The sequence below is a fragment of the Polyodon spathula genome, chromosome 9, assembly GCF_017654505.1.
Source record: "Polyodon spathula isolate WHYD16114869_AA chromosome 9, ASM1765450v1, whole genome shotgun sequence".
Taxonomy (NCBI): domain Eukaryota; kingdom Metazoa; phylum Chordata; class Actinopteri; order Acipenseriformes; family Polyodontidae; genus Polyodon; species Polyodon spathula.
Genome location: NC_054542.1, coordinates 3,677,634 through 3,694,327, shown reverse-complemented (window position 1 = coordinate 3,694,327; position 16,694 = coordinate 3,677,634). Strand labels below are relative to the sequence as shown.

Sequence of the window (16,694 nt, the reverse complement as noted above, 5' to 3'; positions counted from 1 at the left end):
TTATTTGACAGGGACAGCATACAATTTTGTACATTTATGACATGTCAAAGATTTAGCTATGAGTAATTGTCTTTGGCAGTCCCTGGGCAGGTATAGAAAGGAAGAAAACAAATAAACAAGCACAAAAATGGAAAAAGAAAAGACAAATAAAGTAAAATTTACTGAAGGGAGCAATTTGCAATTGACAGTTTAAATAACTTGAAGTGGTCTCCTTAAATATAATGCAGTTATTCCCTCCAAACAAATACATAGTTATAATAACAAAAAGAAAACCGCTAAAATTTATAGTACCAAAATAATAATACTTAACCTCCCACCCCTGATTTTGATAATTGCACTACAACAATTGGCAAAATCTACTAATATACCACAGTTAATAATAACATACTAAAGTGCCAATCTAATAAAATAGTATATTTACAATTAGTGATCACAGATTTGTTCTTTGTTTTAACTGTACTTTTAGTAATTACAATCTTTAAATTCATGAGTGCATTTCATTCATCCGGGTCCTTGCTATAAGTTAAAGCAAAAGACAGATTAGAGTTACATTGAGTGTTAATTGGTAGTGTGGGTAGACTGAGTCCGACTTCTTCTTCATTACATTTCAATTCTTCGGGCCCGTCATTAGGACCAGTAGCGCCCCCAAAAACCTTGTCGACTGGGTGATCAGATTCATTTGCTGGCGTTACTTCATCTTTAAGGGATTTAAAACCGTAATGTCATAGTCTCTGGATTTTTTTCTAGCAGGCATCTTTCACTAGCTTGCTTTTCCTTTTGTTTTGCTTTTTCATTTTGCTGCACCGCTGAGTTTCTCCACTTGTTCTGTGTTTGTCTCTCTCGCCGCTTTACTGCATGCGCATGGCCAGTAACTTGAAGCCGGTGTTTAGCTGGCACGATAACGGGGCAAGTGAATTGGATTTCAATTAGTAAAATAGCGATTTTTATTTATTCATTTATTTGTTTGTTTATTTATTTTAACCTGTGCTGTGGGCCCCCTCAGCAGCCCAGGGCCCTGGACAAATGTCCCGGTTGCCCCCCCTTAAATCTGGCCCTGCTGAGCACATATGTCAAAGCTGCTCAAAGAGCCCCCTCTGCCTCAGGTACAGAGTCCCTGCCCCCGAGAGGATGAAGTATCACGAGTAGAAGGAATCAGCACCATTTTATCTTCAGCATTGCCTAGTTAGGAGCCAAGCTGACATCCACGGTTGTTTTTGTTTTTCAAATTTTTCTGCTTCTCATCCTTCGGGAAACATATTCAGTATTCCTTAGCAACCATAGATGATAGTTTCCCATTGGGTCTGGATTACTCACGTGCCCCACACTCCTCCACATACACAGGAGAGGAGGATTGTGTCGTGTGGGGTGTTGTGAGGGGTGCTTGATTGGGTAGCCGTGCACAGGTTTGTGCTGGCTCATGAGGGCTCCTTGTCCCTCGCAGCCTCTGAGGACTTGGATGCTTGCCCTGCAGCTCTATAGGCGCCCTGCCCTGTTCACCGAAAATGGAATCCAGACATTCACTCTTTGATAGGGTCACGACTGCCATGTGATAACACTCGCATGGCACAGAAATGTTTAGAAAAATGTGTTTTCACTCTCATTTGGTCCCTTGTTCCTTCATGGTTTGGGATTGACAGCTTCTGCATTTCAAATAAACCTCCCCTTACCTGGTTAGTTTGAAATGCAGTCGCTGTTTTAAAAGTTAGATTTTTAAAAGATGATACAGGGAGTGCTGTAATCCATCAGTTGAGCACAGATAGTTTGTCTTTAATCTGAGGGGTGATGAGGGAGAAGATGTTTGGTGGCAGATGAGAAATGTTTTCAACACAATTATAATTACAGGAAGGTCAAAGGAAGATGGAACATGGTTAATACTTGTACAGTGTGTGCTTCTACAGAGCAAAATAATATTCAGATCAAACAAACTACAACAGGTTCTGTTAAATATATACCATCTTTATATACCAGACTTTTCAAACTATGAACCTCAAAACAGGTACTTTCAGTTTTCATGTGCAGGTAGTTTAGATTTTCCACATGTCTAAAGAATATCACCATTTGTATCTTGGACCGTATTCCAGTAAGATCGTGACTTTTTTTGTTTTGTTTTTTTTCTCCTGGGATCTCAGCCCAGCCGTCCTGATAATTACAAATTGATCTTTGTCTTCTGTAAACTTTTCATACAATACATATTATATTTTGCCCCTGGTCCCTGTTGCGTTTGGTTAGATTACTAAGATTTACTAGTTTTTGATTTTAAGAATTTTTAAATATATAATTGATGATTTTTTTTTTTTTATGTAATGTTTTGAAAAGACTTAAAGTTCTATAAAAAGTGGTCTTTTGGTTGTAAAGATTCTTGCCTGTGTCTAACATAATTCAAAGTTTAACAGTTATATTTAAACTAATCTTTATAAGAGTAAGGTGAACATCCAGTGTGTGCTCATTAAATGCAGTTGCACAGTTTACCCTAAGGATTAAGGGAGATAAGGATGTCTGAAATGGAAAATTCACGAATCTATTTGAACTTAATGTAGTTTTAGACTGTAAAATACATTCATAAACATAGAATTCCACCCAGCTAAGATTAGCTTGCAGGTTTTATTACTCCATGAAGCAGTGTTTACAACATGATAGGCATGGAATGTCTTTACTTGTTCTTTCTTAAAACAATGCTTGTGTAGTGCCAGTTTTTACAATATTCTGATAAAGTGGTTAATGAACATTCAAAGACCAGGAAAATATGTCATAGCATCAAGCTGATAGTCAGAAACTTTTAACAGGGTCTGATTCGTGCATGTTCAGTTAGGAATGACAATCATGGATGTAATTATAACATTTCTAGGGTGTATTCAAAAAGCAGTATTTTGATTCCACATAAACGCTTTCTAAGGTTAGGATGTTTAACCTTTTACGGACCAAGCGTTTTTCATTGGGATGCTGTCCCAGGACCAGAGGTTTTTTTTTTTTTTTTTTTTTTTTTTTTTGGCTGTGGTTGACTCTTCTAATAAAAATTCACTAAAAATACTCAATGGGAACATTATAAAGTACTTCAGAAACCATAGAAACTTTTTTTATTTTTATTATTATTATTTTTTTAACAGGAACACATTAAGCAAATTATTAGCTCAATTAAGTGTAATTAAGTAATTGAGAGCTCAGTTGGAATGAAAACCAGCAGACACAGAGGATTCCCCAGGACCAGGGTTGGGATCCACTGCTCTAAGTAATGTAGGCCCAAATGCTGCACCTGTAAAATGTATTTCACATTAGAAGGAAAGCTGCAAAGATTGGCCTTAAGTACATTTTTCTATAATGTTTTATTTTTTATAATTTCAGGGAAGCTTGCAAGTAGACACACACATATAAATATTAAAAAATACAGCCATGAAACAACAAAAAAATATTTTTTCTCCTGGGAAAAGAGAGAACAAGCTACTTTATATATGTTATAGCAAGAACCACAGTAACTAACTTACGATTATAACAATTTTAAAATAGTTAACTGTCAACCAGTACATATGTTTCTTGTATATGTTTGTGTAAATTATGCATATGGCTTAAGTCGTGTTAATTTGCTGAACAGGAAAATTAATTTCACAGTATTACCTGAAGCAATGAGACTTTGCTTATTTATGTTGAAAATAAAAATCAACCATTAAAAAATAGCAATACAGCACACTAGCCTGAAACTCGTTATAATGGAAAATGCCATATTAAGTAGCAATGGCTTGAAAAGCTGTTGCATCTCAAATTAAGTGTACCTCTCAAACAACCAGAAGTGCACATGGCATTGCAAATTTAGGAATAGTAATTGTTTAGACTGTGCTCTACAGTCTATAATAAAAAAATAGCATCCTAGATTTGACTGATATTTTATAAACACCCCAAATTCAAGATGCATGAAATACTATGTTTTTATTTAAGAAAATGAAATACACATCTAAAACGATGTTAGTTTTTTCATGTTTTATTTATTTTTTTAATAAGTTTTAGTTAAACATCAACCATAAAGCTAAGATTTTACTTTCCTTTTAAGAAAAAATAAATACATTATGCAGTTACAACAATTAGCCGATAGGTGGCACTGTGTGCCAGGTAAAAATCCCATTGGAATCGAAGGTAAACAATAACATGTTACCGGGAAGTGAATTTAACCACATTATTTTATAATTTTGCAAGTCTCCAAACACAACAGCCACATCACCTTATTTGCTCTTTATTTATTGTTTTTTTTTTTTACTTTAATGTTGTTAGATAACTTTCAAACTATTCTTGCTGTGTAAAAGCTTAAAAGCTCAGTGGGAAGTACCTCAGGGAAGGTTTAATCATTGTCTTAACTTCCAAGCTTGCCAAAAGCTTTTGAGTGAATCTTAAACCTGCCTTGACCTGTACAGAAACACACAGATGACAGGCTATTTTACTCTCCTGTGCAAGTAATGAAGAAGACTAAACTGTGGGAACTGTAAATGTGAGATCATGCTGTAAAACCAGGCCTCTAATTTAGGTATAAATAATAATGTTTCAAGGGTACTCTAATCTCTCCTTGCATTTAACAAGCCTATACCATAGTAATTCTCATCCATAATGCGATTCTGTATTACCCGTGGGTTACATTTAGTTTCTCAAAAAACTTTGAAATAGTAATTCTTAAAGACTTCCTGAAGTACTGTATTTAAATAAACTTTTATTGACCTGTGTACCCATATATTTTGTACTTCCAACATGCCGTGGCTATTATTCTTTCAAACATACTTCAAACAAGCCTATAACGTTCTCTGTTTGTTTCACCAGATTATACACATTTATTCATTGGCTGCATTGATGCACTCTCTCTCTATACTGTTCCTTAACAATCATAACAAGAGTTGTCTCATAAACATCCGTAATTAGCCGATGATGTTTGTTGGTAATTATCTTGAATAGTTGTTTGATTTAAAAAAAAACAAAAAAAAACTAATGTCTTTTAATAGACCAGTACCATGAAGGTATTCATTCCAGGAGTGATTATGCAGCAGACTGTGGGAGTACAATTTGCTTCAGTGTAACCTTTTACTCTGAACCTGCAATTACTGTAAACGGATTAAGCAAGACAGACAGAGAGAGAGCTGGCAGTTGAAAATAAATAAATAAATAACAAAATTCATCAGCATAAAGTCGTTAATTTACACAGAGGTTAAACTATTTACGTCGAGGTGCTCCTTCTTTTGTGACAAGAAAAACAGTTTTGTTGACAGCAGTCACGAGTGCTCTAGAACTGTAATATATATATATATATATATATAGATATATATATTATATATATATATAATATATATATATATATATATATATACTATATGACATACATGGTAAAAGGGTAAGAGTCTATTTGAACATAATGTAGGACTCTTCTTAAGTCTTTACTGAATCAGTGATGTATATGCTTTAGTTTTGTTATTTTGTTTTGTATTCAATAGAGGAGGAAAAATCTGTGTCGGTCAGTTTGGCACATTAGTTCTTTAGGCAGTGGATACTCGGTTGTGGGCCCGATTTTGAGGAAACGCTGTAAAATGAAAACGTAAAGGCAACGTGCTTTACTCTTTTGCTGGATTGCATTGTCCCCTTCATGTTGTGATTGTACAGGGAGTTTATTTCTGCTGGATTGCATCGTCCTCTTCATGTTGTGATTTTGAAGGGAGTTTATGCTGGGTGCTGGTGGAATTTAGAGAGAGAGGGGCTTCATGAAGTTTAACGCAGCAGTGAAAAAGAAGCATTTGTGTGGGGTGGGGTGGGGGTGGGGGGGCAATCCATACGCAATTTTTTGTACTGTAAACATTGTTAGAATTTCAGTTATTTGCTAATCCAACACATTATTTGAAAGGATGAACCAAACACAGCAATACTAAAGTAGGTATACATTACGGCTTTCCAATACAGCTTCACAGACTCCTCCAAAGTGATACTGTACAGGCGGAATGATCATACATTTTAATGCTGCTCTGAGAAATTCAGACAAGCAAAAACTGTTGCCTTAAATATACAAGAGAAGAAGAGGCGATACCTTTTTTTTTTTTTTTTTTTTTTTTTTTGGACTAACTAACAAAATCGCTCAAAGCTAACACACAAAATAGGCCACACCCAAAAGTTATGCTGACACAATCGCATTACATGACAAAGGCAGTTTTCTCCTGTTTGCTTTGTTTTGTTTTTTGTTTTTGTTTTTTTTTAATCAAAATTAGAAGCTACACCCTAAAGCCCCCACCACAGCAGATTGAGAGAATGGAAATAGTTCCCAAAGGAGGTGCTAGTGTGCGGCAGACAAAGACTGTTGCTTACTGACTGCAATTTAATTGACCTTGGAGCGTTCTGTTCTACACAGCAATGAATTAGCTCACATTGTTGTGCCACACAGCCCAGTCATGCAGGGGAAGATGAGTTATGGAAAATCTTTTAACATGAGAAATTGAGGCTACTTTTTCAACAACTCCCTTTTCAGACTGTGTTAATAAGGGTGGGGCTATAATATATTAAACTAATTGGTTATCGAAGTAAAAACAGTGCGTTGAGTTATTTGTCTGGCAACAAATTAAGTAGAAAGATGCAAAATTGTTAGGAAGGATATTAACAAAGCATACTTGTACCTCAAAAATTATTTTATTTTATTATTTTTTTTTTTCCTTACGTTGAGCTGTAGGAGCCCCCTTGGACACAGTACTGTACTACTTCATCGCTTGCTTTCCAGACAGGAAGTGATGTAACACCTTTCATCTGTAAACAATCCTACCTTTCCTCTTTCTGAGACATTTGCGTCATAGAGAAGTCACTAATAATCAGCCCAATTCAAATTCAGGAAGTCCTGTCCTCATGGGATTTACAATAGAAAGCTCTAAGTATTACTGGTAGTCATTTAAAAACAATAAGTACTCAAGATATTAACTGATTAACACAACTGAAGTAAGCTCATCATGGGTTTACCCACATTGTTATATGTGTGCCACTTTTACTACGACACAATTTCCTGACCATTTTAACACAAGGTACCTCATCAGAACAAGGGTTTTCTTTGGATTAACTCAATTCCATTGTTACCATGTCACTAAAAAGAAAAACAATACATTACAACCATTCTGGGGAAAAAGCAATGTAACACTTTTTAAGACAATTTAAAGTAACGTGCTTTGCTTTTGACACAATGGGCCATGTTACAAAATGAAAACCAAAACACATTGAGGGTGCTTAAGAGAACTTGGTTCTAGTTTTGTGAAAATGAAGAGCTGTTTGATTAAAGAATGGAGTAATTATTATTATTATTATGTAATTCAAATCAGACATAACAATTTAAAACCTTTGTTGTGCATGTGGAAGGTAAACAACTTGCCTCAGGTGTACAAACATGTCTGTGACACAGGTGAGATTAGATTACCCAAATCCCCTGGCACTCTGCCCTGAGCTTTTGCTGCTGCACCTCACTGACTCACCACTGCTAATCCAGTACAATCATTCTGAGAGTAACTCAAAAGAGAAGACCTAAATGAGATTTATATAATTATGTGAAATGTATGTTTCTTGTTCTGTGCAACAAAGAGAAGGCTGACAAAATACGGTACTGAATTCCTAAATATTTCTCTCAGCGATGTACTCACAAAAGATCATCATTGTATTTTCAAGTTTTGCCAATAAAATACAAATGGCTGACGTTGATTTGGTGATATTTTAAATTCCAGAACTGGGTTGACAAAGCAGAGAAACAGAGTTTGCTCTCAGATACACTTGATCTCGCAGAACTGTTCCATCCTGACACCTTCCTTAATGCCCTGCGACAGGAGACGGCAAGGTATGTTATATACATGCAAAGTTTTATTTTGCACATTTCACTAAAATACATTTAAATTGTCATGGTTATGTACCTATGTTGTATTACATGGCTTTATCGTTATGAAACTTTACCATTACCATTCCTCCTAGTAGTTTTGTTGCAATCATGGAAAAAAGTTTAAAGTTATCTTTCTTTTTATTTTCTCCCATCAGAACCATGTCTTGCTCAATGGACAGTCTGAAATTTGTAGCATCCTGGAAAAGCAGAATTACAGGGGCACAACAACAAGTCAAGGTACAAAGACCTAGTATAATAATATTTTGGTACTTCAAATCCCTTTGTGCTCCATGGCTCCTTACCTTTTTGACCAAGCTGTTCTTGAGTTGCTAGACCACCAGAAGCTCACATTAATTTAATTAAACAAAGCAAAAAATAAAAATAAAAAGATCCATTCCATTTCATAGTACACTGTTAGTTTAATGTGTCCAAAAAATAAACCTTAAAAATGTTCAAAGGGAAGTATTACAGGGGTGAGGGGGGGTAATGTTATCTCAGCTGTTATCTCACACAATGCATTCTAACACTTTGTTTTCTTGTGTCTGTATTCAAAACCGGGAGTTTTTTTTGGCCAGGGATTGGTGTATTCATTTTGCACACTTCATTGTTAAAGCCTATCTCTCCATCTCTCTGCTGCAAAACCCCAGTGACTGCTGTTAACACCTAAGCAATCAGGAGATAATTAAAGGAAATGACCGCTACTGAGAGGAACTCGCATTCATAGAAAATATTGGTTATGCTTTGATCTGAACTAGAGACAGTCTTTTCTTTAATTGTATTGGACGCCAGAGCCTGGCAACATGCACGTGGCAAAGGCTATGCAAGAGACCTTTTGCTGAAGTAGCAGCAAGCACAAATGTAGTTTCAGAGGTAATTGTGTTACTTTAATTTGAAAAATAATCAGTGTTTCAGCATTTCTAAACAGCATTTCTAAACATTTTGTTACAGTCGCAGACAAAAGTATTGGCACCCCACACTTAATATAAGATGATTCACGAAATTATGTTAAAGCATTTAGTGAACACTAGACACTAATTAATATGGCAAAGACCAGAATACACAATGTATGGTAGTTTAACAAACTGTAAGATGTGCACATACGCTTTTGTGTGTGTGTGTATGTATATGTATGTACTGTACTGTATGTGTGTATTATATATATATATATATATATATATATATATATATATATATATATATATATATATATATATATATATATATATATGCTCTGAGCACACTCCTTAAACTCAGGGGAGATGTTTAAGAACAGAGATGTTTTAAACTCCTGTAAGTGGTTTTGTTTGTGCACTGGGCATGCTATATGTCCAGACAACTTTTTAATAATCAAAAAAATCACACAGCCTCATTTAATTTGAAGTTTTAACGAATCAGAGCAGTAGTCGTGCTCTTTTAGGTTTATTAAATGCTGTAAAAATTGGATTGGTTGGTTGCGCAGACCACGGTAAATCCCAAGTAATAAGCAGTCTGGGCGATCCAGTGCTTTTACAGGTTTAACAGCATTAATACTTCAATACAGTAATACAAATATGGTTATCATATGCTTGGCCTTCAGGCCATAAAATGCAAAAAGCTAGATCACCCACAGCTACGTTCTAGAACATTAAAAATAATTGGAGTTTAAAAACATATATATATATTGGATATATTACTATTAGCAATGTATTTCATTCTATAGCATCAATCCATATCTAATAAGTCAGCTTGTTAACTGAATCTGGGTCCATCAAAGAACCGCACATCCTTGCAACCCAGGCCTTCCATACAGCAGGTAGTTTCCGAGATATATCGTCAAAACAGGTGTCCACACGGCCTTGACAGACACTGTTTTATACAAATACAATAAAAAGCATTGTTTTCGTTCAAATTTTGTTCAAGTTAAGTATTGAATACATTTACAATAAATTTACAAATAGTCTGTACAAATGTCATGCATAATATATATATATATATATATATAATATATATATATATATATATATATATATATGTGTATCACATATACACACACATATATATATAGATATATATATATATATATATATATATATATATATATATATATAATGACATTGACTGAAAACCATTACCAAATAAAGCTCCATTATAAAGTTAAGAACCAGAAAGAGGTAATTATTCCTAACATCTGTTGAAGAAGCAAAATTTACAATCAGAGCAATAATCAAGAAGTGAACGTCCAAGGAAAATTACAGGTACAGTAGGTATAAGCATTGTTTGAGCAGTGAAAAAAAAATATCCAAGATTAACAGCCAAGTACTTAAAGATTTAGAAGCATCAGGCATAAGGCACCAGAACGCAGAAAAGTTGTATGTATGTAGACCTCACTGTAAACCACTTTTAAAGAAAATTCATAACTGGAGACATGTGTGTGATTGGAAGATCGAATGAATGCAGCCATGTATCAAAACATTCTACAAAGTACAATGATACCATCTGCTTGTAGGCTGATTGGCAAGCAGTTTATTTTCCAACACGACAACGGCCCAAAGCATATGGCAGTCAACTCTGGAATTCTTGAAGAAAACAAAGATACAAGTTATGGAATGGCCTTCACAATCACCAGATCTCAACAGAATGCCTTGGACTGATCTGAAAAAAAACCTGTAGCCAATGCAGTGTGGGGTGCCCGTGCTGGCGTGATAATTTAAAATACTGGAGTTTTGCAGTTGAGGTTCAAGCCAACATGTAACACAGGGGTGATGATGTTCTTTCTGCAAGTAAAGAAAATAAATTCAAAAATCTTAATTCTGTTTCAGAGTACTAACTTCAGTTTTCCGTTTCCCTGCCTAAAGTCAGGACAGCTAAGCTGTTTCCATGACACAAAGCCAAACAAACAACACAATATTTTCCCCTGTGTCAGAATGTGTTTCGTGTATTGCACTACACCAAACCGCCTTTATCCAAGCCAGACTTGGATGTTACACTTTCAGTTTTAATTCCTTACTTGTCCTCTTCTCTTACTTGCTTCCACAGCTCTCCTACACTACCCACATGAGCCTGTCACTCAGAGCCCTTTTATCCAGGTGTACAAATTGGTTTATCAGTTACCATTTAGCAAAGCCCATAAACCATTCATTAATTTTTCAATCCAGTATCATTACAGTTAAACAAATAAATATGTATTACTTATGATGCATGGGCATCAAAATATGAAATGAACTGAATAAGTAAAAGCAAAATAGGTAAATGTATGTTCATAAACTATAATAATAAAGTAAGACAAACTAAAGTTAATTAAACTAAAGCAAGACATCACAGTCAAAAAGCTTAAATCGCTATGTAATATGAAATTAGCTGGTGAGTGTTTTTCTGGCTATCACAATGGTAGAGGCAAAAATAATGTGTTACTTAGGGTTAACTTAATGTCAATAAACTAACTGTCAAACTAAATTAACACAGCACCCCTACACACGTTACAAAATGCAGCAACAATGTACAAGATATGCACATTATTTAATGGTGAAGCAACTCACCAGAACGGGAAACATACAATTTCTCGGCAGCTTGTATCTGGTTCAGGTTTTTTTCAAGAGCTTGAACAATTTCCAACTTTATATAGCAAAAGAAATAGCGACACATTTTTCAGTTTGTTTCCATGGAATTTTGAAGTGATGAGGTGCACTCGTGGAAATCAGAATACACAATTCAATGATATGACTACGGTTCTGGAAAGATTTAATAAACCAATCGGTGTCCCTCAAGACACTCACGCGATGGCAAGTCGCTTTTTTACAAAACAGTACAGTATCCGGTGTGAAAGAATCAAGAAGGTGAAAGCCATCCTGCTATCACTTGATTTCATATTTCCAGGAGGACATTTTTAAGTGTTTCTTCATGTTCCATGAACCCTTATTGTTCCCTTACTGTTGCATCCTGATGCATTTCCACAAAAAAATCCGGTCAAAGCACCTGTGGAAAGCATTAGAATATAAGAAGAGTTTGGAAATGAGAAGAGGCTATTTGCAGGGACTGAAACCTGCCCAAAATATCCCTCATCATTAACAATAAGGAATATTAAGGGAGGTCATATTGTGTTAGGGATAAATTAAAGCTTATATAGAATGATATACAATTCTACCATGATGATGAGTTCCCTGAGGTGCAAAATGGTCCTAGTCAAATCAATTTGACAGTGCTTGAGCTTTTTAAAATAAATAGTGACTTTAATGTTCACAGTGTTTTGTAAATATTTTATATTTCCGTTGCAGATTGGCGGCCTGCAACTGGAAGGGTGCAGCTTTGACGGAAACCGGCTTTCAGAGAACCAGCATGACTCTCCCAGCGTGTCAGCAGTACCCCCTTGTTATATGGCCTGGATTCCTCAGGTACTAAATTATTTAGTCTCCTGAACCTTTAAATTCCATTGCTGGCTTCAGACGGTGTCTTATCTCAACAACACACCATGCTCTCATTGACCTGCTTCTATGAAAAGGATCCATTTAATTCAACAAAAGATACCATAATAAGATGATCCCAATTTAAAACCTGTCATAGCAGAAAATAAAAGTAGAACAATAAAAGCATCTTTAGATGTCTCGACCATTCATGTTTGGTAAGTACATAAATACCAGGAAACAAAGGTGCAGTGGATATTGTAGTCATAACTGCTAGATAACTTCTGTGCCTACGTTATAAATTACATTATAATCAGCTAGCGGCTCTTGACCTCAATCCCAGTAAGCACTGGCACCAGCATTATCCAGTGGCCTTTTTCTGTCAACTCTTTTCATAAAAAATAAGCAATTTGCACCTGTCTGTTTCCACTTTCATCAGGAATCACTTCCTATACAGCACTACATTTCATCCTTTAAACTTATTGTTGCTGAGGTCATTGAGGTGCTCAAAGCTTGGCGAAGAAGGTAGATGCAGGAAGCTTTTCATATTGATCATATTTACTGCTGCTGCTTTGTTCTGCACAGACAAATGTGTTAAACATGGTTGGAGGTCAAGGGGTTAACTCAGATTTTGTAGTCTTGGAGAATGTCTGCAACATCATTTTAAATCCAGTAATACAGCAGACTTTTTGATAAAATGAACAAGCCAGCACATTCCCAGTGTCATAAGGCCATCCTTTTGGTTGAATTAAGTCATACAGAGGTCAAGCCCACTTTGCAGAAAGTCTGAGAGAAGCTGTTTTTCAACAAACCACTTTGGCTATTCATGATTCAGTCTGAGAGAGACCACAATATTACTCTAGGACATAATGTTCAAAATTCGTCATTGTTTACATGTCTTCATACTTCCTGTTTTGAAACATTTGTTCCTGTAGACTCCTTGGCTCAAATAAGTATATTTTTTGGATTTTTTTTTTCCCCTCCAAACTGCCACAGCAGGAGCTTCCATACCCATCACATATCCCAGAAGGGACCTGGTATTTGTTTAGGCATAGTTTGCAATAACAATAGCAATAGGAATGCTTCAGGAAACAATCAGCATAGTTATATCAAGGACATTTCTCTTCTACGTTACATTTTGAGATTCTTGTTTGTGCCTTAAACCTAAAACAAAGAAACTGGAAAATAACAGAGACACACATTAACAGCTGTCACCTGTTAAATTATTTGAACATCTTCTGGGGATATTCTACTTTCCATTTGGTTTGAAGTCACATGAGTAGCGAATTGTACAGTAACAAGTCTGGAATATATGTTTCATTAACATAAACTTGTGATGAGACAGGTGGTGAATTATTTATCCTTTTCTTTGATGAAATTCATTTTTTCACTTATGCTTTTGTTTGCTCTAGTCTTAAGTAAGCATGAGCTTCAGCGACAGGAGGAAAGAGTTTGCTTAACAGTTTTGAAAGCATGCTGGATGATGAAAAAGTTCAGAACCCTCATTGAGAATTACTTTAGTACTTTGAATAACCACTGGTATGGTCATATCTTAGACATTTTTAATGTCAAGAAAAAGGTAACAATAGCATGTTTTTAATCTAAAAGGCACCTATTACCCTAATGCTTCTGAATTAAACATGCACCCTTTGTATAAGGTTAATTACCGTAAAAACATGCAATTTTAAACCTGTTATATAGCATTTTCATTTTTTGTCTGACTGTCCTCCTTTATGCAGTCTCAAAATCACCTGCATTATTATAGAATTGTAGTTCCAACGAACGGAAGACTTGATAAGTTTACTCGGCTTTCTAACCAATAGTTGTTTGGTATGAATCCCAGGGGCGGGTTCAATCTGAAAATGTTGAAAAATCAATGGCTCAGGAGGGTGGGAATAAGGAAATTTAGAGACTGACAGCAATTTTGTTAATAGTGAAGCAGTATAGCTTTGAAGTTTTCATATTTCGAAGATTGATCAATTTATCCAGTATTTTTCTCTCCGCGTATGCAAGTGTCTGGGTCAAGAGGAGGTCAGTCAAGAGTCTGTAAGCTTGCGTTTAACATTCAAAATGACTAAGGGTACTGAGAGTAAGAAATTAAAACTTTTAATTAAAACAGTGGTTCTGTGTTCTGAATGCCGTAGATCTTGAACAAATAATCGGGTTGTTGTTTGTGTGAGCCATAACCGTGGCTGTAGTAATCCCACTGTAGCACTGGTACAGTAGTTTAATATTAGACACACCGGCACGTATGTTGCACTGGTGTATTAGTCGCTCCCCCCTTTTACGGGACCCACAAAAATGTCTAGATAATCAACTTACACAACAGTTTTTATACTAACCAGCCTTGGGCTACATACCATGCACGTCTTGTATACATTTTACCCTAATATAAATACTGTAGTAATGGCCTTCATTATCATAGTAGTTTTAAAGAGGCCTTATGCTGTAGGGCATATTGGAGCGATTGAGTAGGTACAGACAGGTACTATGTGGTATAGTGTGTATTTATTTACTGAGCAACGTTTTTTTAAATTTTTTTTTTTATTATGTAATAAAATAGCAAAAGGCAAATGTGGATGTGTTATTTATGTATTCATTTCCATCAGAATGCCAGCGGGCCTTATTCTCCTGAAGAGTGCATCCCCTTGCCAGTGTACACCAGCGCAGAGCGAGTTTGTGTAGTGACAAACATTGATGTACCATGTGGAGGAAACCCAGACCAGTGGATTCAGTGTGGAGCAGCACTATTTTTAAAGCAGCAATAATTTAATAACAAAATACAAGTTATTTGTTATAAAGCACTAGTGATTAATTCTGTCCATGCTCTATATAAGTGTCTGTTTGTTCTTGGTAATCTTACTTCCTTAGTCTGTACAAGACTGAAACATAATTGACAGTTACAAATATATTGAAATATATGTTACACATCAATATGAACTAGCTAGCACTTCAAGTCCATGAGTTTTACCATACTAGTTTCACTAGTCAAGAGAAAAAGAAATATTATATTCTGTATATTTCTAGCACATGTACATTGGCAGAATTGAATGTATCCTGTATTTTCATGTATTCACTGTGTGTTTTGAGTTAGTAAAAATGAGAGAGCAATTAAAAAAATAAAAATTTTAAATTTTTTTAAAAAATCCATCCATAATTGTTTTTTTTTATCAATTCACATTTTTGTGTACCTACATTAACTTTTTCTTTTATATATATATATATATATATATATATATATATATATATATATATATGAGAACTACCCTGAATCTTCTTTATGATACAACTACAAGCCTTTCCATTTAATATGACATGCCTGATGCCTATCCAAAACTAATTTGTTAAGTAACAGGATGACCTTAAGCATTATTGACCATTGCTTGATAAACATTTGGGGAAAACCTTTAGAAAGTGTCAGATGTTCTGGAAGTACACCACACACACTCTCAATTAATCTGATAATGCGACTATGTAACACCGTTTATAATGGATCTGAATTCAGATCATTGGGATTGTGTTCTCCGCACTTTTAAGACAAGGACAGGTTTGGGGATTTAGATCTCATCAGCACTATTTATAAAGACAGCACAATCAGTATTGCATGATTAAAGCAAAGCTGTATGCATCAAGGACAGTGCTAATGTGGAAGCTGCACTCCTGAGGTGTGATGGGAGCAGAGACACTGAAAGACAGGTTCATTTTTGTTAGGAACTTATTGTGATGGAAGAACTTGTTAGAATCCCTGCAGTCAGGCTGTGTGCACGTAATTGTTATAGTTTCACAAAGTAGAGGATATGGTTAGAGGCTTATTTTAAATACCATGTGTATGTCATTTAGCACTGTTGAATGAAACATACAGTAAAACCATGAGATCTGTAGAACTTGAGTAGAGGTTTAAATTAAGCACAAGTGTGTGTGTGTGTGTGTGTGTGTGTGTATATATATATATATATATATATATATATATATATATATATATATATATATATATATATATATATATAAATTATTTCTGTGAAATCTTGTTTTGTGTGAATTTCATCTCCATTCTTGTAAGTTAACTATATAAGACTATAACAACAGTTCTCTAGGCAATGTACTCCGCCAGCCCCTGGAAAGGTTGCTTATTGTTAATTAATAGACTTGATGAACCTTTTTTATTTCTGAAGAGGGAAGTAGAACACCTGGCTCGAGATAGTCTCTGAGGCGCAGAAGAATTTGAACTCTGCAACTTTCAATGTTTAGTCTGAGCATATTTTCCATCCGTGACTGAAAGTGACCTCAGAAATTAGCAAACAATGGAAGTGATGGCAGTGTTAAACAAATAGTCTTGGGTTCATTCAATAAGGTAAAACCAGTAAACAGGAGATATATGTTGAATAACACACAATTATTAATATGTTTTTTAACAAACTGAATATCCTGATATACATGTTGTACAGTATTAATAACAATCATTA

General features: G+C 35.2%; 1 protein-coding gene across 1 annotated transcript; it reads left to right on the top strand.

The window, feature by feature from the left end:
• Positions 1-7,485: 7,485 nt before the first annotated feature.
• LOC121320345 (cytoplasmic dynein 2 heavy chain 1-like) lies at positions 7,486-15,354 on the top strand. Its single transcript, XM_041258578.1, has 5 exons — positions 7,486-7,585; positions 7,707-7,816; positions 8,011-8,092; positions 12,106-12,222; positions 14,841-15,354. Exons 3-5 carry the CDS (start codon positions 8,015-8,017, stop codon positions 14,997-14,999), a joined length of 354 nt encoding a protein of 117 aa, XP_041114512.1. The 5' UTR covers positions 7,486-7,585; positions 7,707-7,816; positions 8,011-8,014; the 3' UTR covers positions 15,000-15,354.
• The last annotated feature ends 1,340 nt before the right edge of the window (positions 15,355-16,694 follow it).

What these genes read in the sequence shown, in the direction of transcription:
- LOC121320345 (XM_041258578.1), top strand. Translation starts at nt 8,015, where the DNA reads ATGTCTTGCTCAATGGACAGTCTGAAATTTGTAGCATCCTGGAAAAGC. An exon ending in GGGCACAACAACAAGTCAAG is followed by an intron (nt 8,093 to 12,105) that starts GTACAAAGACCT and finishes TTTCCGTTGCAG; the next exon opens with ATTGGCGGCCTGCAACTGGA. An exon ending in ATATGGCCTGGATTCCTCAG is followed by an intron (nt 12,223 to 14,840) that starts GTACTAAATTAT and finishes CATTTCCATCAG; the next exon opens with AATGCCAGCGGGCCTTATTC.